The sequence below is a fragment of the Scomber japonicus genome, chromosome 13 (genome assembly GCF_027409825.1).
Source record: "Scomber japonicus isolate fScoJap1 chromosome 13, fScoJap1.pri, whole genome shotgun sequence".
In the NCBI taxonomy this organism is placed as follows: Eukaryota; Metazoa; Chordata; class Actinopteri; order Scombriformes; family Scombridae; genus Scomber; species Scomber japonicus.
The window spans coordinates 13,957,248-13,984,021 of NC_070590.1; the positions used below are offsets into that span (position 1 = coordinate 13,957,248).

Here is a 26,774-nt window from a genome sequence, read left to right on the forward strand (position 1 = left end):
TTTAGGTGACTAAACACTAATGAAAACATACTTATGAATATTATGTTCCTTGTCTGCCAATAGAGCCCCCCGCACCCCCTAAATCTGGTCCTTCAAAACCTTGATAGGCGTAGAAACAACACAGTATTTCTTCAATTTATTGGTTTTATTGAATTTTAAAAACATGATGATGAGAGAGTGAATTATTTACAAAGGGTGTGCAACAGAAAATATTAAGTTTTCCTTGATGAGTGGTTGAGCCAGTCAGCTGTATCCAAATGGTAGTTTTAGTGACCAGTCCAGCACCACAAAAGAAATGTCATCAGACATTTGGATGTATGTGTGTGTGTGTGTGTGTGTGTGTGTGTGTGTGTGTGTGTGTGTGTGTGTGTGTGTGTGTGTGTGTGTGTGTGTGCCTGTGTTTGTTTATTTTAGGGTTCATGCTTGGGTCTTGCCTTCCCTCCTGTCAGGAGGCGTTGTAGGGAGTATCCAGCGATAGCAGTGTGAGAAGCTCAGGCTCTTGTCAACAGCACAGCTGGTGCAGTAGACGATCCCTAGAGCCAGCATCACTACAAGGAACACACATAGAGGCACCAGCAGTGCCACTAGCAACCAGCTCTTGTCATGTTTCCGTTTCCCTGCAGCAGATCCATCCCCTTCATCTGCTGTGCCGCTGACATCCTCATTACTATCCATCTTAGATCCCTCTCCAGTTCCAGTGGCTGACTCTTTTGCAGCATCAGCTCCCACCCCACCACTAGTTTCCCTACCTCCTGTTTTAGCTTCAGCCTCATTGTCAATTTCATTGCCTGTGCTGTCTTTTTGCGTTGGGGATGGGGCTGTCTGATAACGCCGGGGGGATAGGGCATCCCATTGGTTCAGGTGATTGTCTGACCCATGAGATTTGTCAGGAGTCAGTCCTTCTGGGGCTTCTGTCAGCCAGTCAGCATCAAAGTTAGTGTCAGCTTCAAAACTTGGATCAGGGGTGAATGAAGTGGACCAGGGAATATCATGGTTAGGGTCCATGTGAGCAGAGTCACTGGGGTCAGGGGTCAGAGTGGAATATTCTTCATCATCAGGTGAAGGCTGGCAGGTAAGTCCATCTGACTGCAGGTCATATCCATTGTCACAGTAACACTGGTACCCTCCCATATGGTTGAAGCATTGTTGCTGGCAGGGCGACTCCCCAACACACTCATTAACATCTACACACTCTCCTTCATTGTCCAATGTATACCCGGGGTTACACAAGCATTTGAAGGACCCCACTGTGTTTTCACAGGTGACTCCACAGCTTCCCTCATCGAGGCACTCATCGATGTCCACACATTCCCCTTCATCGTCTGGCTGGTACCCGTTGTGACAGGTGCAGTGAAAGGTGCCTGGGATGTTGACACAGACTTGCGTGCACGGTTGCTGTAGACACTCATCTACATCAGAACATCTGCGGCCATCTGGACCCATTTGGTAACCCGGGGGGCATGTGCAGCGGATTCCGCGAGATGTTTCCACACAGTCGTACTCACACCCCATCTCCACACAGACATCTTTAACGTGGGGCTGGTCAGTAGGACCAGCAGAGTCAGAAGACAATTCGGGGGACTCAGTTTGGCTCAAGGGGTCAGGCTTGCAGTTGTAACCATCCTCATCTAGAATAAAGCCCTCAGAGCAGTAGCAGAAGTAGTCTGTGTCTGTGTTCTGGCAGTAGTGCTCACATCCATGGTCCCCACTACACCAGTCCTGTTTTGGTGGAGCTGCATTGGTGGTACAGAGCGGTGCATCCCTGGACCAGCCCACTGTCCCATCGTCTCTCTCCATGCACAATACTGTCTGCTCACTGGGAGCCTCTGGGTCCGAGCTGTCTGCAGGACATGGTAGAGCTGCTACAGATCCATAGGGTACATGAGTCAGCACAGAGCTGACAAGGTGAAATGGGGTGGTGTAAACAGCTGGGCCTCTACTCTCATCCTCCAGTCGTGGACACATGCCTTTGTAGTTGTACTGGCAAACGTAACCATCCAATGCCAGCCCACAGGAGCCATCAACCCATCGGAAATTGTCGTTGCTGTCACGTGTGCTCTCAGAGGTGTGGACTGTCATGGCCACACAGCGAGGGGCTGCACAAGTCCCAGGGGTGTCCTCGCGGAGCCAGTTGGTGAATTGGCCATCCTGGTCTCCTGTTGGAAAATAAAAATAAGAACAAGAACAGTTCAACTACAAATTCTCTTTTTAAGTTTCCTTAATTATATTTTAAACTAACTATAATTTCTCTTCTAATGTATAATTTGCTTTTCAGAGCTATATATCATGTTTAACATGTTAATCATTATTTATGTGATTTTTATTGTTTTTCAAATTATTCTGAGGTTTTTGTTTATGTAAAAATGAGACAATGCTGGTGAAAACTGGTGCAATCTACAGTAAGGGTGTCAATTGTTTCAATTCTTGGTTGAATTCTTTGTCTGTAGAAGTGTGCATTCCTGTCTGTTAATGTCTTTTTTGATATTGCCACTAGGAGTCACCAAAGTCTGAAATGTTTAAATCCTACACACAGGGGCCTTCAAATGCAACTGTTATTTTTGCAGCAAAAGTATTCAGTAGTCCCTGTTGTTTCTATTTGAGAGGGTGGGGTCATGCTCTCCAACAAAATGGGGAGGTTTGCCTGTTAGCAGCTTGCTAATAAGCTGGCATATATTCTAGTTTTTATATAAAACATTCGATACAAGGTCAGTTATTTTTATTTGGGTTTATAGTTGTATAGTTGCTATATTAGAGTTCTTTTGTTGAGAATTTGGCATAGTTTTAGCTCACTGTGAATACTGTGTTTTTTGCAACAAATTGAACTGCGGGATCTGTGTAATTACTTTCTGCATGAACATACTTAACCCACAACATCCACAGTGGATAATTGCGAGTAAACAGAAGGACACATGACTGTTGAAATTTCAGTGATGTCAACACCAAAAATAAACTTCCAATACCATCAATTGTATTGGGGTTTAGGCAGAAATATCTGATATCAAACCAGTATTACCATAAGTAAAACCCAAACTATTATAGGTTACTATACTACATACTGTATATGTAAGTGAGAAAACAAACTTTTTTTGTAATTTGTTTAAACTGTCTGTTTAAATAATTTCGGAATGAAATAGACAAGAAAGCTGCCCATAACAATAAAAATTGGAAGTCTAAGTGAAGACAGGCAGACAGTTTGAGTAATAAAAATCCATCTGGTTTTTAGTGGGCTAGATTTGTGTAATGACTAAATCAGATTTATGGGTAGCAGTGAGGTCAAAAGGGGATTCAGCTTCTCCTGTCGTGCGAGCTCTGTCTCTGTGAAACAAAAGTAGTTAATGTAATAACCATCCAGTCTGTGCAGCCCTCTGGAGGCCGGTCCTGGTAACAAAGTCTGACAAAGAGGTTATGACTGTTGAGCAGCACGAAGCTTTCATAGCATTATCTGACAATATAGTGTGGTGCTTCCTGTACCTTTACAGGTTTATATTTTCATTTACTGAAGACATTGTTATCAATCTAAAACTGATTTGTGAGCTTTGACAAGACTGATATATGTTTGTGGAATAAGCCTAATGGTTGTTAAATACTTAATCAAATTGATTTAATGAAAATTGAAAAAGTCACAGGTCCACATGCATTTAACTTGGATATGTATAGTAAATGGGCCTAAATATAGTATTGGATAATTTAGTTTTATAAATTGCAGGCTAAAGCACTACCAGAAACAGTTAAGTCAACAAGTCAATTAATTAACTAATTAATTCTTGAATAGATTTTCCATTATATCATTGTCAAAAACATTCTGCCAGGGTGCACTTATCTTTGAAAGCTGACTGGGAAAGAAAACTGAATGCTTAATTCATAGTGAACATTGAGCCGAATCATACCATTAAGTACCTTTCCATAATTGGGGCAATTTTATCTGAGCTAATTTATTAAAGAACATGTTATTAGAATGCATCCAAAAAATGGCTGATATGGTGATGAAGGTCAATATTAGGAACACTCAGAGGTCAAATGTGAAAGAGGTGAGAATTTGCCTGTGACCCAGACGAATCCTCGAAGCGGTCTTGTAGATGAGCACTGGCGTGGTGGTCTGTGCAGCCCAATCCAGAGACGAAGTCGTACTCGAGTCCCCTGTGCTTCGATGTCTGACAGCAGCTTATGGACCACACCTGCTGCCTCAAGGTTATGCATCGTTGCCAAGGTGCCACCTCGCTCCCGGCAGCTCCGCCCAGCCTCTCTGAAGGTTCTCTTCTGGAGGAAGACAGCATAGCATCCCTCCTGATGGCAGACTCCATCTCTCTCTGCCAGATAACTGACTGCTGGCGGCTCCCTCGGGTCCGTCTCCCTCAGCTTCTGGCCTTGGCTTCCAGGGGCCAGACAAACTGTCATCAGCCACAGGACACAGAGAAAACTCATGCTGCTGCAACTGCTGCTGCTCCCGATAGTCTTCATCCTCCACCAAGATATGGGGTTTAAAGCAGGCCAACATCCAAATCTTATTGTCCACATTTAACCTATCTAAAGCTAATTATTATCCTATCCAAGCAGACTGACCCAAATTCAGCCACTTCAATTAATTTAACAAACTGCAGCTTGCCAACCCAGACTTGTTTCTTTTTTTCCTTTTGAAGTATTTAAATAAATAATTTTGCAAAACTGACCTTTTATTCAAAGTAAATCTGAAGCAGGTTAATCAAAAATTGACATCTGATTACCTTAATTTATCTTGGATTGCCCCCTATATCCCTATATTGTGCAGAATCAGTCAAATTCCGTTCACCGGCAAACTCTCAGACACAGTAAACAGATTTCACCAGATCCTAAATAAAACTAATGATGCATGCAGTCCAGTGGAACCCCTTAGAAAGTCCACATGTGTCCAGAAGTCCAAAATCAAGTCCAGTGAGGTACCAGTAGAGCCCAAAATTCAGTATAGATGAATGGAGTAATCAGCCGTTCAGCCAAGTCCAAAAGAGGTAAATAAAGTCCATATGAATCTGATGAAGTACAGTGAAACCCTCTCCTGTATCTGATCCTGCTGGGGCTTTCTTGCCTCTGCAAAGTTGGCTTTCTGACTGAATCTCAGAAAGAGAGAAAGATGGGGGGAGGGTGGAAGGGGGTGTGGGGGGTGGGGGTGCTACGTAGAGGAAAAAGAATTGTGTGTTTTTGAAAGAGGGGGCTGGTAAAGTGTGTGAGAGTGTATAAGGGAAGGCTGGAGGGTTGACGGGTTGGGGTTGGGGTTGGGGTGGTGGTAGTAGTGGTGGTGGTGGGGAAGGGGTAATTGAAAACCCTCAGAGAGTTATGAAAACCATACGGCACCACTCTGTCCCCCCATCTTGCCTATGGCTTTAGACTCACACTCACAGTCTTCATGCATGCACAGCATCCACAGGAGTGGAAAGTGTTTGTCAGTTCTATGAGATGCAGAGATTGTCCCCCCTCCTCTTCTCCTATTTTTCTCTCTTCCAACTTCTGCTGTTTGTCTTTCCTGCTCTCTGTCAGCCGCTCATTGCTTTTGTGTCTTTAATTTGTTCTCTTAATGTCATTCTTTCATTCCTCTCATTTATCTCTCTCTCTGCCACCACTCTTACTACACTTTTTCTCCCTTCTTTTCTATTTTTCTACTAAGTCCATACCACCTGGAAGTTTTTACAGTCCTACAGAAAATTTTTAGTATGGAAAAGGAATACCTGTTAGATTATGTATGTATGGATGTGTGTGTGTGTGTGTGTGTGTGTGTGTGTGTGTGTGTGTGTGTGTGTGTGTGTGTGTGTGTCAGAGAGACAGAGGGTTCATTTTTATGCTGTTATACAATAACTTTGTAGGGGCACAGATGTATAAGTATATGTTCAGTGTGTGTGTGTGTGTGTGTGGCTACTACTTGGGGGCATATGGAGGAGAGGAAACAGGAAATGCCAGATGTGCATCAGCCTGACCTCTTGGTAGCTGGGGAGCAGGAGTGAAGACTCGGGGTACCTCCACTGCCGTCACATGATCCGTCTGCCATGAATGGCACGCCTGGTGTGAAGTCAGAGGCTATGTTTTGATTATAGAAAAAAATGTAATATTTTTCTTTTTTGTGCCGAAGAATATTAAATGAACCCCATAGATTTGAGCTGCTGAATGGGACAAACAAATGGGAGAGTGTAAATTAAGGTCACATACAAACAAGCCAAAATGTTGACTTTTTGAACAATTTAAGCAACATAATAGGAAAACTGCTCTGGGAAACAATGGAACTTCACATAAATACTCATCACGCTTTTTTCTGGAAAGTGTGTCCTAGTTGCCACCACACAATTAAGGCAGTTTAATGTAATTATCATAGCTGCAGCTTTGCGTTTAGGCCTGGTTGGGGGATCATTGTGGAAAAATGGCTGAAAAGATTCATCCATAGCTGTCACCTCCTAATATAGGATGATGGGATGGAAAAGTCATGCTGTTTGTTTAGAGGAATCAGTTATTAACCACGGTCAGTGTGTCTCAGCCTGTGTTCTGTCTCTGTACAGCAGATGAGTCGGCTGGCTGTGGCATGTTGGTTTTGGCAGACAGAATATATACAATCTAACTATTCAGCAGTCTTTTCCACTTATGTAACAACCATCAGAAGTAGAGGGAGAACAAATATAAAACCTCAGGATCCCGGAGAACCTAAAGAGCCTTTTGGTCTTGCCCCCCCCCCCTCCTCTACATCCCTCCTCCTCCTTTTCTTTTACTTGGACTACTCCCATACTTCTCTTTCCTCTTTCCCCATTCACTATCCTCTGCCTCCTCTCTCTCTCTCTTTCCTTAACTATCTTTTCATCTAATTTCCCCTCTCCCTTCATTCTCTCTTGCTTGCTTGTATCCGCTTGCTCCACATCTTCTGCTTACTGCTACTCCTCCACCCCCATTTCTCCTTCTGTCTCATTATTTGGGCTCCCAAGTTGGCAATTTTTTCCCCAGAACCCTGGCTTTTACCTCAAACCTCCCACTCTTGGTCTGTTTATTCTATCATTCAGCCTGGTTAACCCCTCCTCCTGCTCAGACAGCCACGCCCCCAGAGACACATTCCAGAAATGTAATTGATAGAACAGACAAAACTTCTCCTTTCCATCGTCCTGCACTCTCAATTCCCCACTTTCACATTAATCTACTTACAGTACCTCCAAGTTGCTCTATCTCCTCAATCCAAAGACCCATGATGGAACATGCAGATCTCTTGATACTCCTCACCTCCTAGGTCATAGCCTACTTTCTACCTCCTTGACTGCTAGCCACTTGCCACATATCATTACTGGCTCTGATACTTTCTCAACTCTACTTCCAAGCAGCTGAAGTATACCTTCCAGCTCTCCAAATCACTTCAACCACTAGTCCTGTTTTATAGCAGACCAATATCTGTTCTTCATTTGATGTCCTTTGGTGGCCACTAAACCTTGTGTATCTGGATTGATTAAACATTAAACACACTTTTCTTTGTGACCTGCATTTAATAAAATAAAAGTGATGCCTTCAGCTAAAAGCTAGCTAACATCAGTGTGCTCAGATTCCCACATTGACAATGCCAAAATACTGTTTGTAGGTATAATGTTTGCAACATTAACCATGTTAGTTTTAGTTGTAAGCATGGTAAATATGGCTAATTAATGCTAAAATCAAAGTAAAGCTAAGGTGGATGGGAATGTCATTAATTAGAGGAGAACTACAGTAATACAGTGATCTTCTCTGAGACTAGACAAGCTGCCTTACTGTGTCAGCATGTACAGCACACAATCACTGACTGTATATGAATGGACATGTTTCGTTTGTCATAGTCAGACAGATTATTTGGCATTTTAACACATCCCGAAGTTTGCCAGGGAGCCAGATTTTTTCAGTATAGAAGCAAGTCACGTTTCACTGTCAGGAGTCATTGTTGGAAAAATTGTAACAGGTGTTTCTTTCATCTCTCTCCACCATAACAACAAGCTTAAAACAAATTATTAATAAATTAAAGTAAAGACTTTGAACTTCAATTCAAAGTCAAATTACACAAAAATCGTTCCACATTTGAATGAAACAGCACCTGGTTTTGATAGAACACACATGTGCACTGTTGATCAAAACAAAATTAGTTTCTGTCTGACTTTATCTTTTAAAATTACGTTTATCTGAAAAGTGTTATTTTCGTCCCAGCTCTCCCCAGTACTTACAGTCATAATGAAAATGACAAAATTATGACCTGATGACGGCCCTAGATAAAAAGTCAGGGGATGACCAAAATTATTAGACTTCATCCTTTTTGGACCATGAATGTCAGACAGCTTCCTCCTCTGGGAAACATGAATGTTTTTACCAAATTTCATGTTACTCCATCCTACAATTATTCATATATTTCCTTTATAACAATTTGCAGTTTAGAACTGAAGCAGATGACCGTATAGCTTATATAATACATGTGTTTGACTCCATGGAAGGACACTGTGTACTTTACATATTGTGGAAAAAAGCTTATGCACAGTTGGGTATGTCATGATAAAGTTTAATTTTTAGCCTTGACTTTTCCTCAGGTCAAGCAAAAGAAAGATTATTTTTTTGTTTGTGAAATAATAAGTCTGATGTCTGAAATTTTGGCGGGGAAAGTGAAAGAGCAGCACTCGCCCTCTCTGACCTCCTTTATTACCACTGAGGTTCCCTTGACCACTTGGGCTCTTAACCCCAAACTGCACAGTGGCCAACAGGTCAGACTATGAATGCATGTCCCTGATAAAAAGAGAGCATGCCTTTCAGTGAAACTTCTCTGAATAAATAAAGGCAGAAAAATAAAAACATATATTTATTGTCATTTGACACCTTAGCATTGTGGCATGAGTGAGGTGAGTCATTTTTCTTCAAGAATTTGTTACAAATGCAATAAACCACCTTTAAAAATATGTGTAAATGAAATAACAGTATATAAAAATTAGGTTAATATTGGTCCATTCATGGCATGTCAAACTATTAAATATATAACCAAATATATGTGAATATATTACAATGGCAATATGTCAAATATATTTCTGTTCTTTATTTGCTTTATTTCTCGATGGGTGTTTATGGATGTAAACCCTAACATGTAGCTGTGGCAGGACCACCATTGTGGCAAGTAATTATTTTAAGTGTCTGCAGCCTCTGCTTTGATAATTAAAAGAAAACTTCCTTTTCTTGACTGCCACTCATCTTAAATCACCAAACATCCACAATGATATGTAGAAAAATTATATTGTTATTTGTTTTGGGTCACTGGAGAACAGCACAACACCATTCAGCCCTGTTGAAGCTCTTGTGCCATATCAAATACAGCATGACACGTCATTTCATTTTTCCAACCGTCTTATGTCGCGCACACACACACAGACACACATGCATACACACACATAAACACTCACACACACACTGAAGCAATTAGCTGTGGCCTTGTGGTCAAATAATGGAGTGTAGGAATTCCTGGTGATTTCTGTGGAGTGGAGGAAAAAGACGATACTTTTATCCTCTCCTTCTACAAGGTCCATATGTTTCATCTTTCATAGCAGACATACATGCCCCCCTTCCATACTCAGACTGTCAACAAATCTTCACCACAAATATCTGAGCAGACTACAGTCGCTTTCCAAATTGTTCAAATCCAGAAGGAATACATTTCTGCCAGTTACTGAAACCGTGAACTTAAAAAACTTGGATGCTGGATGTAGACTCATTGGTAATCCTGCCTCACAGTTATGTCTAAGTAGCTGAGATGTCTATGTGTCACTTGGCATTTGTTGCTTGTTTCTTGCTCTCCAGCTTTACCCTCTTTCCCTCATGCTCAGTGTCACTTCTGTTCACACCTGCAAGCTGCCCAATACAAACACAGCCTCCTACCCTTATCCACTGTGCAGCTTCAATGGAACAACTTAAGATTTTGAGATTATGATCTGGCAACCCTTTATGGGTTACACATGCCATACCCCAGGGTTGCCAGTTCACAACCAGTTCAGGAATGGGCTATAGGAAATCTAATTTGTTTCCTCATTTTCTTACTCACCTGAAAAACAAGGCCTCAGTTACAATTACACTCGCACTGCATTCTTTCATCAAATGGCAAATGGAAACCTTTGTGAAATACCATTGCGAACAGCTGCTACAGAATCTGCACTTGGAAAAAATTAAAGCAAACATGGTATCTGATGGAAACTGCAATGACTAAGAGAAGGAAAAATGGCTAGAAAAGCCTCACGTGACAGTATTGTGTGATCGGCTGGACTGCCGTGTGAGTCTGCCGCACATAAAGGATCACACATGTATAAACAAACCTCAGACAAACAGAAACCGTGCTAGAAAAATCACCAGAAAGCTGTTAAGGTTTTAAAAAGTGCTGAGAAGCAGAAGGGGAGATGGAGAGAGCACTAGGAGAGGATCATTCCTGACAGATTATTCCTTTACCAGATGATAGGCTCAGCTTTTCCAAAGACAGAGCCAAGCACACACACACACACGCGCGCACACACGCGCACACACACACACACGCGCACGCACACACACACACACACACACACACACACACACACACACACACACACACACAACACAGACAGACAGACACACAGACATCTTATACTTCTTTCTAGTGTCTCTCATGATACAGTCACATTTCTCTAGAGAGGGAGCCATTTGTATGTGCATGTGTGTGTGTGTGTGTGTGTGTGTGTGTGTGTGTGTAATGGTAAATGCATTAACAGTGGGAAAAAAGCATGACGACTCCACAAGAAAAGGAGGCAGGACACAAAGCCTCAACAGAGCAACAGAGACAGGCAGGCGTCTGATGTGTCGGACCTTTGAGATAAGTCTGACTTCTCTCTGCACCATTTCCTTGGTTCTGTATCCCGCATCTACATCCCTCAGTGACCTGGCCCCAATTTTCACTGTGTGCTGGTAAAAAAAAACAGCTACTCTGAAAGAAATGTCTGAGTCAGCATCAGCCAAAGAAGGTAAACTATTCCCCAACCACAATGCTAAAATTTTCTGCAGGCCAGATCTGTGCAGGGAAGTTAAATAACAGCCATGTTTTTTGTTTCCTCTCTATTATTCTGCTGTCTTCATCTCACATTCCTCACTCCTGTGATGCAGTGGCCAGTTTGCAATCTCAAAGGGTAGCTGCCAAATCGGAGGTTGTTAAGATTTTTATCTCTATGTTATTCTTTGGGAGAGACATTGAGGAGGTAAATAGGTAATACAGTTGCTTTCTTGCAAAAAACTGCTGTCAGGCTTGATCCAGCAGAGCAAAGTCCCCCAAATCCCTAATGCTCATCAGCCAGCAGCTCAAGACTTTGTTGTACTGGAAAGATCCCAAGTATGACTGAGTTGAAATTTATGAGAGAGAGCATGAGAAATCAGCTGTCTGTTCTTGAATAAATAGAGATTTGAAAAAAAAACCAACCCAAAAACATAATACCCTTTAAATCTTTTCCAAAATTAGACATCAGTGAGCAGAAAATAAACTACTTTGTGAGCAGAGGGTAGTTGGTATTAAAACAGGGAAACTATGCCATTTGTGAGCGCATACCTGTGGATACATTAAGTTCAATTTCAAGTTCTCGTTCCAAATGTTAAACATGCTGCTGAAATGAAGGTTATTTTCTCCAAGGATGATGGTGTAAAAACTGAGTCAAAAGCCAAACATCTGAACAGTTTGAGTGCACCAAAAGGACAAGAAGAGAAATCAAATACACGTGTAAGTATAGTTAAGATGTGTGTACATCTGTGTGTATCCACAGGAGTAAATGTGAAATTAGGTTGTCTCCCTGGATTTGGGTTTTGAACAAAGTTTTAATCATTAGCTCATCAGTCTGTCTAATAAATCATCTGAAACAATCTTTGACAGGTGACCCTTTCACTTTTTCCGCTGACCCTGAATGACCTCTCGTCTTCTCTTCTCTCCTCTACTCTCTTCTCTCCTCTCATCGCCGCTCTCCTCTTCCTCAACTCTGCCACTTCACATTCTTTACTTCCCTGGGGTAACACTAACGTTTCCCCCATCTTTACTTTTCTGTTCTCATATTTTCTGTTTTCTTCTCTTCTCTTCTGCTCTCTTCTCTTCTCTTCTTTTCTCTTCTCTTCGAATCTTTTCTCTTCTCTTCTCTTCTGCTCTCTTCTCTTCATGGCTGTTGGCATTGCTCTTGTTACATCTGGCAGTATCCCTTTTTTAATATTTTCTCTCTTCTCTTTCACTATTTTCTGTATAATTCTGATTTTCATAACCTTACTTTTGCTGATAATTTGACTTTACATAGCTGTTTCTCTCCACTTTGGCTGCTTTTGTATGTTTGTTGGCCACAGTGTCTATGCTTTTGTCTGTCTCTGTCTGCATATTGTATGTGTCTCTCTCTATTAAAACCCTTCTCCTCCACCGTCTTCCCCATTCTCTCATTCTCTTTCACAGTTAATTAGTTTTTCTCTGCCACATACAGGCACACTCTCTCTCTCTCACACACACACACACACACTTCTCTTTCGCTCTCTCCAGCCAGGGAAAGTTGTACTGGTGTTGAGTTTCAATACAGAAGGAAATATTTTCAACCATGCAGGAAATGTCTGAACTAGAATAGTTCTCTTCTTCTTACACACACACACACACACACACACACACACACACACACACACTCTCTCTCTCTCTTTACAAAAATACATTTTTATTAGAGAGCCCACAGTAAAAAGAGTAGTTTTAAGAGGAGTAAGAGGAGAGTTTATTTCATCTAATTTAATCTAGCACACAGACGCTGGAGGGGGAGCTATGCTGCAGACGGGAATGGCACCATACAAGAAGCGGTCTGTCAGCGGGAAGAGGAGTACCAGAAACAGCAGCACTCCCATGAGATATGAGAAAACTAGAGCTGAGCGTTCAGGGTGTTGGAAGGCAGAGCTGATGTCAGGCAGGCCCTGGCTGTTACAGAATGAATGGCACAGAACTGGACCTACAACATGACCTAAAGAAAGAGATAACAGATTTAGGAGGTTTTCATTAGGGGTGGGCATTTTAGCCAGGAAGAATGGTATTCACTCCATATCTCACCAGTTCTCATGAATATAAAGGCAGTAAAGGCACCAAACACTGTTGTGTACAAGAACTGCATCCCTGCAACAGAACACAAATAACAGTGAGAAAAGTGACACATTGATGACCTAAAAATCAGTATTTCTACTGTCCATGTAATAGTCTTGCAAAGCTGCAACAAGTTATGCATTACATAAACTAGGTTTTAGATATAGGCTTTGAGTTAGGTGCAAATCAAGTGATAGCTTTCAACATTACAGTCTTTTTTTTGCCAAAGTCCTTTTTTCCTCTGCAGCTCAACAGGGAAACAAAAAAGGTAATTTAATGCTAAACAAATGTAAATGTGGCATATATCCACTTGACATGACTAACTCAGAATCAGAGAGCTGACACCTTACTTTAGATACATTTTTAAATGCATATGCAGTGTTCATATGAGTACCTGACTGCTGTTTTAAAACAGATTTGAAAAACAGTGAACCCGCCCTTTAACTATGTGACTCAGCAACCAATTCATGAATTATATGTTAATAAATCTTATCAAATTTACGTTAAATTCTTGAAGTATTACAGTTTGGTTTATTTCAGGAGAGGAGACTGACCTGCCACCAAGAGAATGACACTCATACAGTCCTTATGGAGGCGCTGTTGCTCTATGATATGGTGGAAATGGGCTACAGTACAATAAAACAGTATTAGTCAAACTATTTGGTTTATAGTTAGCATTTCATTCAAAATAATTAAGCACCTTTTATCGTAAGCAAAAAGAACAAAAATGTGTATTTAATTACAATGTTAATTCATGTATTTTACCTTTCATTAACCTGTTATAATGTTGTCATGGTCCTCATGCTGACTGTTAAGGTGTTAAAAGAAAATGATTGTTTCAAGTTTTTTTTCATACCAACACCGAAGAACAGTGGTGCCACAAAGATGGCAGCGGTGGGTCCAGTGCAGGGCACCAGCATGGGCAGCATGGCCCCTCTGAACACCAGCTCTTCTGTCAGTGGCGCCACCACCTGGTTTCTGAGCCACACTGCATCTCCCACACACAACCTCCATGACTGAACATCTGGGAAAATCAAATCAAGACATTATGATGGCATACACATCAAATGCATGCAAGCACACATATAAAACTGCCCAACTCCAATCAATTTAATATGACATTTAAGTACGAATAGACGCAAACACAGGCATGTTTAACTCACCCAGCGCTGACTGCAGTTCCCCAGTGAAACCTTTGGGGTTGTCCATCGCAGAATGAACCAGGGGTCCAAGATACAATACCTGATGTGTTGAATAAAATTAGATGTTAATAACCTCCAGAGAGAGTACATAAAAAAGATTAAAGCAGAGGCTCTACAGGGCACATTTTCTTAGTATGTGGTTTAAAAATGCTCATGGGATATCCCTACAATTTTCAGAGATTTAATACAGCTTGTAAATGCACACTGTGTTGTATTTGGAGCGGAAAATGAATCTCAGAGATGTCAAAACTGCCTCTGTGCAGCATAAATTAAATGTTCTAAGAAGGAAACCAGATCTACAGTATACTGCGTAACTGTGGTGTCTTAGTTTCAGACTACTTATACATTTTCCGGTTGACTTTACTTCTAGCAGGTTAATAACATTTTTTATTTCATGGGAACGCTGGATATGCAGCTTTTATTCTGTTCTTTGTTTTTTGTATCTGAGACAATCTGCATAGTATTGTGATACCTATTATGCAATGTGTGGTCTAGTTTTTGTCATTTTAATAAAGAACATAATCTCTGATAAATGTTGGTCTTCAAGGTTTTTCTGGCTTGAATCATTTCACACTTACCATGGTTAGAAGCAATGGAAATACGGCTGCAGGAATGAAACCTTCCAAGCGAACTCCCATCAACGCCCACACAGACACATCGACCTTGAAGGGCAAGTGCAGCTTTTTAAGCAAAGTTTTTACCCTTTAGTGATTATAAAGTTAAGCCAATGAGTGAGCCCATAAGCTTAACCTCACAGGACACTGTTTATATTGTGAACATGCCCCTAGGAGTGAGGACACTGTCCTTCACCTGAATGGTCAGGGTTCCCCGTGGAGGAAATTTTCACCATTGCTGTTCTACACTGAGGATGGATGATGGTGAGTAACATCAAATCACAAATTCAAGTATGCTTAATAAACCCCTATATTCTTCGCTAAATTTATATCATTGTCTCTCTAATTCTCTATTTTGCTAGTAGTGCCATTTTTGGAGTATACTTTGGGTGTAAATTATACTGTCAGTGACTGTATACAGTACTAGTCAAAAGTCTGGACACACTTTCTCATTCAAGTGAATGGGAAACTTGCTGAAAATCTCTTTGAGATTTGTTAGATTTATTGGTAGTCCATCTTTCTGTGGAACACAAACTAGGCTCCCAGTTAAACTATTAATAATTAATTAGTCAGCTTACAAGTACAGTATTGTGTGCGTGTATCCAAATTCTTATACATTGTATTCCTCTGTGCTGTAGACCTCCATTGTTGTCTTAACACTATTAAAAACACATTAATGAGCCACATCACTGCACTGGGTGACATCACCCTGAAGATTACCATCAGATTAGTTTGTTTAGAATCTGCTCCAGAGACCATATTTTCAGTCTCTAGATAGAAGTCTATATGTCAGACGCCAATGCACGCGTAACTAGTTTGTTGTGTTATATAACACAACCTCTTGACTTTGTAATACATTATTACAGAATTGCCTTCCAACACATCAACAGCATTGTCTACCTCACATGGAAGTATTGTCCAGAGACTGAAAACGTAATCACTGTTATTAGACTTTGGAGCTCTTTCAAAACCACTGGAACCAAACTATTTGGTGCAAAGGTATGACTCACTGATGTGTTTTTAATAGTTTTTGGAGGTCTACAGCCCAGAGGAATACATCAGGCTTTGGATACACATACAATACCTTCTTGTAAGTAGGATGAGTTCATTGTTGGTTTGGTTCTGCAAATGAGATTTATTGACAATAAGAAAAATATAGCCACATTTTTCAATACTCCGTCATTTGCTGAAATAATGTTTAATGCCTTTAAATCTAAAAATGTATGTGAGGTAAAAATGAAAACACTACCACATAAACCTTTTTTCTGTCTTATTCATATTCTGCAGTTCATAATGCCCAGCTGGAGAAGTGAGAGAGACAGATGAAGACAATGACATGTTTTATCCACGTGGACTCACCCTGACATCAGCCCAATGTATCCATGCCTTCACCACGGCAGGTGACAGAGCAGAGACCAGCAGTACACTGGCACAGCGGCGCTTTATCACACTGGGATGGTCCCTGCACACACACACACACAAACACACATACACACACATAGAGTAGCAGTTAAATTAACCCAGTCTAACAGCACTGTCTGAGGACTGCAGGTGAGTTGTGTACCTGGGTAAGATGCTTCTCCAGATGTACAAACTTCCAACATAAAAAAAGGCCAGCAGAAGGCAGCTCAGCACACACACCCAACACCTTGTGTGGGCATGCACTTCCTGCCTTATAGAGCCATGTCCTGGTTCCAGCATGACAGGAGTAAGCGTTTGCAATCGGAGCTTCAACTGGTTTCTCAGGGGAGCTACAGCTAGAACAACAACACAGGTTCATCATGCTTTGGATTGGCTCGGTCCAACCTGACAATCCAGATTAGTGGATCCCAACGAAGAGATCTGTGTTGCAAAGGCAAGCTGATTAACTCTAATACTACACATACACACATACGTAAGTGTACATGTACGTATCACTCACAAACACACACACACACACACACACACACAAACTCGTACACTCCTTACGGATAAAAACATACAACGTCAATGTGTGATCACAAGAAGACTTCCAGTAAATAAAGGCCTGATCCTCTTTATCATCCTCTACCTTTGATTTAGGCCTTGGGGAGTGTTAAACGTGTAAAGAAATACTTGTGTAATTATTTTTTTCTGTGCAGGAAAACACTGAGGTCAGCCTGCAAGTACAGCTGACACATTCCTGTTAAATCCTTCTTAATTATATTAATCAGTGCTTGTTGGTGACCTGAGAGAGAGAGACAGTTGTACCCTGACAAGGAATTGAAACTGGTGTGCAGTAACCACTTGACCACCAGGTACTGATCAATATATGAAGGCAGTAGGTAGACTACCAAAGTTTCAAAATGTACTAGGCCACTAGATATTTACTGTGGAGAATAACAGTACACAATTATGTTCTTAGCAAATTTCAGTCAATGATTTTCCTTAGTGACAATGTATTTACTTACAACATTTTCATATATATGGAAAACTAAAGGAATATTATCTTTCTACATTGTGACCCCTTCTAAACAAACTTGTGGCTTGATTACCTTAAAAATCATTTCACACCATTTTGCCTTATAGCCCTACTTTACACAACTGTTTGATTTGCATGTACTGGTCCAAGTTAGTATTGGGAAGTATTCATCTGGGTTCATAAAATGTAACAATGTTTTATGTATTTTATACATTATGCAACTTCACGAAAGAATACAAATATCTCATTTAGTGTTTTTTAACTTATTGACTAAAGGATGGGTTCACAATTTTTTAAAGTCTTTCCTAAAATAACAGTCAAGTACCCAAATTAATATTGATGTTTTTAAAAAAAAAAACCTAACCCTTATCATTCCTCCTGTTCATACTGACAATTAGGAGATCACTTCAAAATACACTTATAATGTGAGTAATCAGGGGCAAAATCCACAATCTTTCCATAAAAAAATATATCTAAAAGTTGATTTGAAGGTGATGCTTTAGTCATCCAAATTAATCAAATCAATATCTTTCAAAGTTACTGTCTTTTTGTACTTTTGTCTCTTTTTGTTACTATACTACTACTTAGGTAAACAAAATGAATAAATATCATTAGATGTTCTAAATGTTCTAAAATATCTTATCAACTCATTTACACATACAAATATATATTAATATCAACACCACAAAGGTTCGTTGCAGGGACTGTTCATTGTGTGTCCAAAGCATCATTCAAAAAATACAGAATTAAGCAACAAACTCTATTTATTCTTCCTCATCATATATTCACCTCATAAATACAGACAGCAACATCAGGTACACAGTGTGTAACAGCTATACAGTAGTGATGTGAAGCAGAGTACCACTTAATCATCAGCACACAACAAAAAGCATGCATGCAGTAGTCAAACATCACAGAAATTAGGGAATGTTGATTTCTGTGAATCAAACTGGTATGAACATCACAACCACACATACTGTGGTTGATTCCAGGCACTAGAAATAAAAGGTTTAACCTGTGAGCAGCCTTCGTGTGCACACACGATTGAAGAACACATTCAACATCTAGCAAAAAAACAACCAAATATGAAACTGCAATATGTGGAATTGCTTTTATCTGCTTTTATCAAACGTGATGTTGAAGATGTGGGTGGTCATCTTGAAACTGAAAGCATGTACAGTACCCTCTACTCACAATATTGTGGGTTTGAGTCCAGCTCATGACGCGAAATGCAATTCTTTATCTAAAATGTCTTTGCATGTTAACACCTTTTCGGGAGGGGGGTTGAAATGGCAATGTAACACAAACACAGATTCCGTAATGTAAGCAGATTATGAGCAATTGTAAACTATTAACCATAAAAATGAAATGACAGGATATAGCACATTTTGGCCTGATTTCACGACAAGGGAAACCTATTTTTAAAAAAGAAAAAACAGTGTTCAAACAGAACAAACTTTAAGAAGAAAGTACACACAAACACGCAAAACACCATATGTGCAAATAGATGTACAACACTTTGATACATCATTTCAATAAATAAAAATAATACTATTACTTTAAGACAAACTGTAAAGAATGAAACTTTGATAAAAAACACTTTGAAAGATGACAGTTTGCAGCTCTTATCTTGCCCATCAGGGACTTGTTTTGTATGAACAGTTCTTCAGGAAAGTAAAGGCACTTAAAAACAAACAAAGGGAAAGCTGTTTGTGCTTCTCCTCTCTTCTCACTGTAAGACACATTTGTCTTTGTTGCTGTATTTTCTTCTCCTCATCTCCAGGCCACGTTCCAAACGCTCATCCTCCTCCATTGCCCTGCCAACACAAACACATGTATAGTACTAGCATCAACCTCTAAGTTTACTTTGGATCTTCATAATCAAAAAAATTTAAAACATGATTTATTTTTAGTCTTTTGCTGAGTTTCACACAGCTGCACAACCACATACTCACCCTCTCTCCTTGGCGTCAATGTCTCTTATGATCTCATCCCTTTGGTTGACCAAAGACACTAGCTCTTGGAGGAGCAGCTGCTCCCTCTGCTGCTGAGCGGATGACTTCTGCCAGTCTGCAGGACAAAACAGCAGCAATTTACGGATCTAGCATGTGCCCCATTTATAGCATTTTTAAATGCCTGACGACATTGATATCAGGGAAACTACAAGGTAGACTGTCAGTAAAAATATAAATGAGAAAACTATTTCACATGTGCAGCCAGGTGCATATTCTCCATCCGCTGTATTTATGCTGCTAAGTGGTGAACAGCAGAAATGCTAACTATGTACTAACCTTCTATTGCCATCATGACCCGTAGTTCTCTGGTCAGAAGCTCAAATCTCCTCTCCAGATCCTGCTCCTCTTGCCTGTAGATACAGTCAACCATCAGGCAAATAGAGAGCAGTGTGTATGTACATACATGTGTACTGTTACTACGTGAGAGGTCTTACAGTAGTTCCAGGTTGTCCTGTCTGCGAATAAGAGCATTCTTCTTGTTCACCAGAGTGAACCACTCCTGAATCAGCCTCTCCTCTTCATCACGGTCACTTCCTATATGTACAGAAATTTAAAAAAGACAGCTCAAACCTACACCCTTACCCAGTGTGTGAAATACAGAGGATCTCAGGTGGTCTTGTATCACTTAAGGAACAGGTATCTACAAAATGAAGATAAGTAATTTATATTTCCCTGAGTTGTAAAGTTTATCTGCATGTTGAACAGAAAATAAACAGAGAGCTAATGTAGATCCTTCTAGTTATGGTGTCCTTATGAGTGAAATGAGAAAATGTCCTCACATTTTAAAACTAGGATTTTTCATTGTGGGATATTGTTGAAGCTACTTTGTTTTAGAAGTACGCAAATTGCACAGACAGCATGGGACTATCTGATTGACCAAACTGCCACACTGCCACCATCACACAGCAACACATTACCACCACAACAGCCTCACTATAGTGCTTGTGCTTTTGTCTGAATCCACACACTGCTGATACCATGTGAAATAAAGCTATTTGTTTTGAGTTTTGAGTTTGAGGTTATATGTTTCACCTCGTTTTAATCTGTTCACCTGTTCAGTTGTCACTTACTCACATCTCGTATCTTAAGGCACTTTTCACATAGAGTAGGTAGAGACTGTACTCTTTATTGTACAGAGATCCAACATTCACCATATGAGCAAGCACTTGGTGACAGCAGAAAGAAGAAAACTCCCCTTTAACAGGAAGAAACCTCAAGCAGAACAGGGCTCTAGGTGGGTGGCCAGAGAGAGAAACACAGAGAAGTACAACAACAATATATGTTTTGTTTGTCTGCGTGAATTACCTGTTTCCATGAGGCTTCGCAGTCGTCTCTCCACCACAGCAGCTCTGCTATCAATATGATTTTGCTCCGTCTCCAACGCTGCTATCTCACTCAGCACATACTGACTTGTGTCCTGCAGACACTGACCACAAACCAATTACACACATTCACGCGCACACACACATACATACGCACATACGCACACACGCATACACGCATGCACACACACACACACACACACACACACACACACACACACACAATCATACATGAACATACATGAACATACACAAGACAATGGCAGAGTGGAAAAAGGGGGATCAAAGGAAAGTGGGAGTTGTAGAGTATAGTAAAGGAGGAAGCCAGAAGGAAGAGAAGGAGGGGGAAACAAGAAAAAAAGCAGAAGGAGGTCAAAGTATTAGAGAGGTCAAAAGAATGAGAAAATGCAGGCTGAATAAGAAATATTCACAATCCTGAGACTTATTTCCCTATCATGAACTTGTGTCAGACAACAGCAAATGTAAGTCAGTCCTTCTTGGGCCAATCAGGAAAAAAGGGTTGCTTTAATTTGATCTGGGAGTTAAATTTGAAGATAACAGAAAGAAGTTGAGAGGAGAAAAAGTGAAGTGAGAAACACAAAACTGACCATTGTTTCCTCTTCTGGTTTTGAAAGCTGATTCATAGCTGCACTCTGCAACTCTGCAAACACAGGCACACACATATATAAATCACATGGTTGGAGAAAAAAAGGAAAGATAATTAAAGATGGGAAGTTAAATATGTATTAAAATGTCAGAGTATTGTCTCTGATAGGCTTAGACTTCAACCCACCCTTTGTATTAGTGTTTTCAGTGGTAGAGTTAGTCTTTGCTTCTTCCTCCTGGAGAGGAAACACATAAAACATTCATATTGATACTAAAAAGTAGATACATAAGAGTGCATAACAATCTTTTCTCCAGATGAAAATAGAATTTACAATAACTTAAAGTGCATTTTTTTATGTGATTTTAGAAAACTGCATATTGCTTGTCAGTTGTAGTAACATAGAAAGACAGAAAAAAAGTGTCACCTGTGCCAGTCCAGATTTAACTACCTTTGTGGCAGATCTTGGAGGTGGGACTGGGGTTATTGACTCATCCACTAAAAACAGATAAGAACAACAACCATTAGTTGGATTTAACCTCTTGAACCTCATTATTCCCCTCATAGGTTTTAGGGTCTACTTCTAAATGACTGAAAACTTAAAAGTATTTTTCAATTATATTCAATATTAGAGACATAATAAGCAACAATAAAAGTTAATGTCTGAAAAAGGAAACATCCAAAGGCTGTATTTATAGAGTTCAACACTAAACATCTTAACTAATCTACTTCTACGGGACTGTGTGGGTGTGGTGTGATTATAGTTGTTGAACTGTGGTCTGACAGCATAAGCAAACAATCCCACAACTGTCATCACATTTTTATTCAAATGTTGCAAACTCCTGACTGGTGCATGAAAATATGTCACGTCTAATTTTTCCAGTCTTGACCACTTCAAACCAGTCAGAGTAGCACAAACCAAACAGCAAAGGCAGTAACATCTAAAGTTCAAAATGCATATTTGGTTTAATCTCGCTCATAGTTATAAGCTTACTGAGGAAATATTCTTTTAGTGCTTCAAAATTAGAACAATACAGTCTGGCTAATTCAGAAAATGATTTATGACTCTCATACTGATAGATATTTATATCCAAAATGCCATGATTATGTCTGCACCATACCATTGAATGGAAAATGTATAGACATTTCGATCAAATTCAGCTATTTTTAGTATCTTTGGGAACCTTGTGAAACTAACTTGAAACTAATTAGAATCATGATTGAGGAACTGCTTGATTTAATGATTTGTTTATCCTTGTTTCTCGTCTCCTCCGCTAAAATTCTGCAGCTTCACATTCTTAAGTTCCCTGGAGACCCAGACATACTAGTGTTCCCCCTTCTCTCTTCTCCTTTCAGCTCTACAGTCTTTTTTGTTCCACCTTATGACATTTATCTTCTTTTTTAACATTTCAGAATCCAGTATGACTTACTGGATGTAAAATGACAATGACGAACCCACTAAAGGATTATTTACGTTGAAATGCATGGCAAAAATGAGCCAAAATGGATCAGATGAATTCCTTATATGTGCAAGGAATAAGCAAGTTATAAGACAGTCATTGCAACTGATACCTTTAAGCAGTCGTTTGGTTCTCGGTGGCGGGACGACTAATGTGTTGCTCCCTCCTTCTTCTAGACTTACTCCTTCATTCAGTCTGGCCATGCAGAAGGCGGCAGCATCAACGTTAGTGGGAGAGGGACCAGAGAGGGCAAGGCCATAGCTGGATTGGCTGCTATTGCGCTCTATCTGCAGCACACTCAGCTCCTGGTTGGTGAAGTGCGAGCGAATCTGGCTGAGGTAGGTCATGACTATGAGCCTGTCAGGGACAGACAGAAGAACCATGTCGCTTGGCTCCAGCAGACGAGAGATGCCCAGTGCCTCGAAACCATCAAATGCCTAATTTTGAAGAGAAAAAGAAGTTTTACAGATTTATTTTAGCCTACAAAGGACAACAGATTGACTGCCATAAACTTTAGTTGAACATATGTGTAGCTTTTTCTGAGATCATATATCTCACAATCTTAGGTAATGCTTAGATAAGAATGAGATAATCCTGTTGAAAATTAGAGCATACTATGTTCTGCTTTCAGCTTTTCATTCCAAGTGTCTCCATTTGGCACTGTCTGCACACCAGTCTTATTTGATATTACTTAAATGAAAAACTGGCATGCTCAACTCATAGTCTTTAAAGTGTAATTAATGCAGACCAAATAAATAAGTGCATATCTCGCATTTCCCCAGGTTTGCCTCAGCATGATATAAACTTACTTGTGAATGTTGATCACTTTATATGTTATTTTTCTTATTTGATTGTCTTGTCATTACCTTCTTGTTGTTGAGCTTGATGTCATGGGAGTCCAGCTGGTCAAAATCTCTAATAGGATAAAATAGGGTGCAATATAATCAGAATATACTCAACAAGTTTATAATATTTATAATACTTATTGGTAAGGCACTGAGCTGACATTCATAAACATTCACCTTAAATGTAGACGAAAGAAAGAAAGAAAGAAAGAAAGAAAGAAAGAAAGAAAGAAAGAAAGAAAGAAAGAAAGAAAGAAAGAAAGAGCTTACATCTTATCTGGATGGAAGTTGTGCAGGATGGCGCAGAAGGCCAGGCCGTTTCTCCAGGAAGTGCTGAAGTTGGTGACCTTTACCCCCTGGTAACCATTGGTGATGCTCTGACACCACTGGAGCAACGACTGGCTGGAGTTCACCAGGGCCTGGTGGACAAGGAGAGTAGGAAACAAGTTTCATTTTGGTCATGCGTGTCTGTGTTTGTCTGAGTTTAAGAGGACATCAATATTCTGTATTTACCTCTGTTGTGTCGTCCTTCCCATCAGCCTCCTCTCTGACCACTGGACCAGGACCAGGGGTTTTAACATCAGAGGTTTCTTCCTCTTGTAACGTAGGGAGTCTAGATGTTTTCACATCACAGTGATGGGTAGGAGGAGTGGTGCTGCTGTCAGGGATGTCTACAGCTGGCTTTGTGGAGATGTGTGTGTCAGTGTGTTTATCACTGGGATGTGTGTTGGAGGTTTCTTCAGGTTGCGATGGCGGTTCCTTCTTTCCACCATCAGGGATGTCTGTTGGTTTGCCTTTTAGGCTGAGGGGAGACAACACATAATGAGGAAATGATACAGTTGATGAACAGACTGAAAGACTGTGAGAGACATGCAAGCCTATGAGAGACATGCATTGCTCTTGCCTGTTAGAGGGCATGACTGACAAACATGCATACAGCTTTCAAAAGAACAGCGATGTAGTTTTGCGGCATGGTTGCTTAAAGGAGATCTATGCTGTTTGACACATTTTTAATCACTTCAAAAGCAAGCATTCACAAAACATGTTTTATATTTTCTTATTACTTGGATATTCAGTTCAATATCATATCATACATGCACGCATGTGGTACAAACTCATCACCAGAGCTGTTTTCAAGTCTTTTGGGTCGAAGTTGAAGTTTTTATTGACTAAAAACTTGATACTTGAATGCATCTTAAGCCATGCTGAATCTTTAGGGAGTCAAATGTCAACAAGGTCAAGTCTCATGGTTTCATTTTCATGACTTAGCTACCAAACAAGTCTGAGTCTCAAGTCTGAAGTTTACAACTCTGTATATCACGCACCCAAACATATACAAGGCTTCAGTGCAGCACAGGTTGACAGCCCATGCTGACTTACACATCCTCCTCTGCTTTGTTTTGCCCCAGCTCATTGTTCAGTGGCTCCTCTGCTTCAGCCAGTGATATTGGGATAATTGAATGTGGACTGTGATCAACAAGGTCAACTGGGATTTCTGATTGGCATGTGGGCTCTGAGGTGTCAGAATCAATATCGCCGGGGGCAGGGATGAGGCGTTTCATACTCCGCAGTCTGGAGACAGGTGATGTGTCACCTGTCATCGCACGAATTTTAACCAATAAGAGCTTCTCCTCCTCCTGGAGCTGTTGATCCTTGGCAAGACGGTCGAGTTCACAGGTGTGTGTCTGTGTGTGAAGGTTGTTTGTTTGCTGACTCTTTATGGTGTGCGTGTTTTTCTTTAAACTGGAGCTCTTGAAATGGCTTGCATCTTTATCATCCTTTATTTCAAGACTCGTGGTTGAAACTGTAGCTATTTTGACCATTTTTGTCTCATCCTGTGTTTTGTTCATGTGTGCGTCATTGGATAAAATAGTGAGTTTAGAGTCCGAAAATTTGGTAGTGGTGCTTGTACTTAGAGGAAGAGGCCAAGGCACCACCGATGACTGAACAAGTTCATCCTCATTGGTTTCTATCTCCAGGTTGTGACCAGTTTTTGTGACAATATCATCTCTCTGTCCTTTCATTGACTGTTTGTGAGCCTCATTATGTTGGGGAGAAGATGTCACACTAATTCCTTCCTCCTGCTTAGATACCAATGCAGGGTTAGGCTGAGGAAGGCCAGCGGGACTGGTTAGAGAGTGTTGAGATTTATTTGGCTGATTGGCAGCAGAGCCCTGGTCAAGACTTTGTTCACTGGAGAGATCTGAGAGGGGTCTCTGGTTATCAGCAGAGGATGAGTGGACTGGGCTGAAGACAGAAAAGAAGAGTTTTAGATCTAAACGTAAAAAGGCTGAAGTGCTTCTGATAAAACAACCGAGCAACATATCCAACCGCAAAGTCCTAGTCATGCTCCTCATTCAACTCACTCAGCCAGAACTCCATCTTGTTCAGCTCACAAAGATCAGAAGAAAGTCAAGCACAAAAATTTGTCGAGACCAATTTAAGGAACTAAGGGTTAAAGAAGGAAACTATTCAAAATCAACTAACCTAAAGATGGTCTTAGAGTTTTCGAAGGACTCATTCCAATTGTTTTGACAGGACTAACCCTATAGATTTCACAGGACAGAGAACTGGCTATGCAAGCTTAATCTTACTCCGAATGAGAAGTTGACATGGAATGCCCTGCAAGTGTTCAAACCCCCATCTCTAACAGACATGCTTGCAAATAATTAAAGTTGTGTAATACAATAGTAATTTATTTATTTTTAGGGGTGCTGAGATCAAATTTAGGGGAGCTTGAGCACCCATAAAAAGGGTCTAAAATCGCCACTGCTCGTCTCCAAGTTCAAAGTGACCACAACAGCCGACACAGGACTGAACTGTAAGAGGTTGTGCCACATAATCATTCACCATAGTGCTTTTAAAAACATTTAGCATAATGCTTTCATTCAAGGCAAGACATGAGGAGGACTTTCCAGTTGCCATGACAAACAGCATGTTGATGATGTTGTTTGGAGGGGCACAAATACGACACACATGCCAACACATAACTCTCTCTTGTGACAGACATGGAAAAGGCCAAACCCTTTTCTGATGCTTAGTAATGATATTTTCCCTGCAGATATAGTAAGTTAAAACCTTGGTTATTGGAGGAAGCATACACAAAACGCAGGCACCCTCCCTGCTGCTATTTATTCCTCTCACTCCTTATTTACTCACCCTGCTTCCCCATCCATGTACAGCTCAGC

The 26,774-nt window shown here is 40.5% G+C and overlaps 3 protein-coding genes across 3 annotated transcripts in view; all 3 read right to left on the minus strand.

Moving 5' to 3' along the window:
* Positions 1 to 177: 177 nt before the first annotated feature.
* Positions 178 to 4,784, minus strand: LOC128371390 (endosialin-like). The gene is made up of 2 exons (XM_053331703.1): positions 4,041 to 4,784; positions 178 to 2,156 (listed from the first exon to the last, which is right to left on the minus strand). Exons 1-2 carry the CDS (start codon positions 4,513 to 4,515, stop codon positions 418 to 420), a joined length of 2,214 nt encoding a protein of 737 aa, XP_053187678.1. The 5' UTR covers positions 4,516 to 4,784; the 3' UTR covers positions 178 to 417.
* A 7,963-nt stretch (positions 4,785 to 12,747) lies between these two features.
* On the minus strand, positions 12,748 to 16,601 carry LOC128370873 (CAAX prenyl protease 2-like). The gene is made up of 8 exons (XM_053331057.1): positions 16,465 to 16,601; positions 16,260 to 16,362; positions 14,865 to 14,948; positions 14,248 to 14,326; positions 13,941 to 14,108; positions 13,639 to 13,710; positions 13,055 to 13,117; positions 12,748 to 12,968 (listed from the first exon to the last, which is right to left on the minus strand). Exons 1-8 carry the CDS (start codon positions 16,599 to 16,601, stop codon positions 12,748 to 12,750), a joined length of 927 nt encoding a protein of 308 aa, XP_053187032.1.
* Positions 16,602 to 18,092: 1,491 nt separating this feature from the next.
* Positions 18,093 to 26,774, minus strand: part of LOC128370874 (EH domain-binding protein 1-like protein 1) — a 28,558-nt gene continuing 19,876 nt past the window's right edge. Inside the window, exons 11-22 of the mRNA XM_053331058.1 lie at positions 24,100 to 24,388; positions 23,857 to 24,005; positions 23,608 to 23,656; positions 22,854 to 23,178; positions 21,709 to 21,779; positions 21,471 to 21,519; positions 21,286 to 21,338; positions 20,661 to 20,781; positions 19,790 to 19,889; positions 19,632 to 19,705; positions 19,296 to 19,410; positions 18,093 to 19,157 (exon numbers count right to left, since the gene is read on the minus strand). Coding sequence (XP_053187033.1) covers positions 19,070 to 19,157; positions 19,296 to 19,410; positions 19,632 to 19,705; positions 19,790 to 19,889; positions 20,661 to 20,781; positions 21,286 to 21,338; positions 21,471 to 21,519; positions 21,709 to 21,779; positions 22,854 to 23,178; positions 23,608 to 23,656; positions 23,857 to 24,005; positions 24,100 to 24,388 — 1,483 coding nt within the window. The 3' untranslated portion in view covers positions 18,093 to 19,069. The remainder of the gene's footprint in view (positions 19,158 to 19,295; positions 19,411 to 19,631; positions 19,706 to 19,789; positions 19,890 to 20,660; positions 20,782 to 21,285; positions 21,339 to 21,470; positions 21,520 to 21,708; positions 21,780 to 22,853; positions 23,179 to 23,607; positions 23,657 to 23,856; positions 24,006 to 24,099; positions 24,389 to 26,774) is intronic.

Excerpts from the sequence above, each read along its gene's own strand:
- LOC128371390 (XM_053331703.1), bottom strand. The coding sequence starts at position 4,515 with ATGTGGACAATAAGATTTGGATGTTGGCCTGCTTTAAACCCCATATCT. Across the intron at positions 2,157-4,040 it reads AGGATTCGTCTGGGTCACAG|GAGACCAGGATGGCCAATTC; the intron begins GCAAATTCTCAC and ends ATTTTCCAACAG.
- LOC128370873 (XM_053331057.1), bottom strand. The coding sequence starts at position 16,601 with ATGCTGGAACCAGGACATGGCTCTATAAGGCAGGAAGTGCATGCCCAC. Across the intron at positions 16,363-16,464 it reads TGGAGAAGCATCTTACCCAG|GGACCATCCCAGTGTGATAA; the intron begins GTACACAACTCA and ends GTGTGTGTGCAG. Across the intron at positions 13,711-13,940 it reads ACCACTGTTCTTCGGTGTTG|CCCATTTCCACCATATCATA; the intron begins GTATGAAAAAAA and ends ATTGTACTGTAG.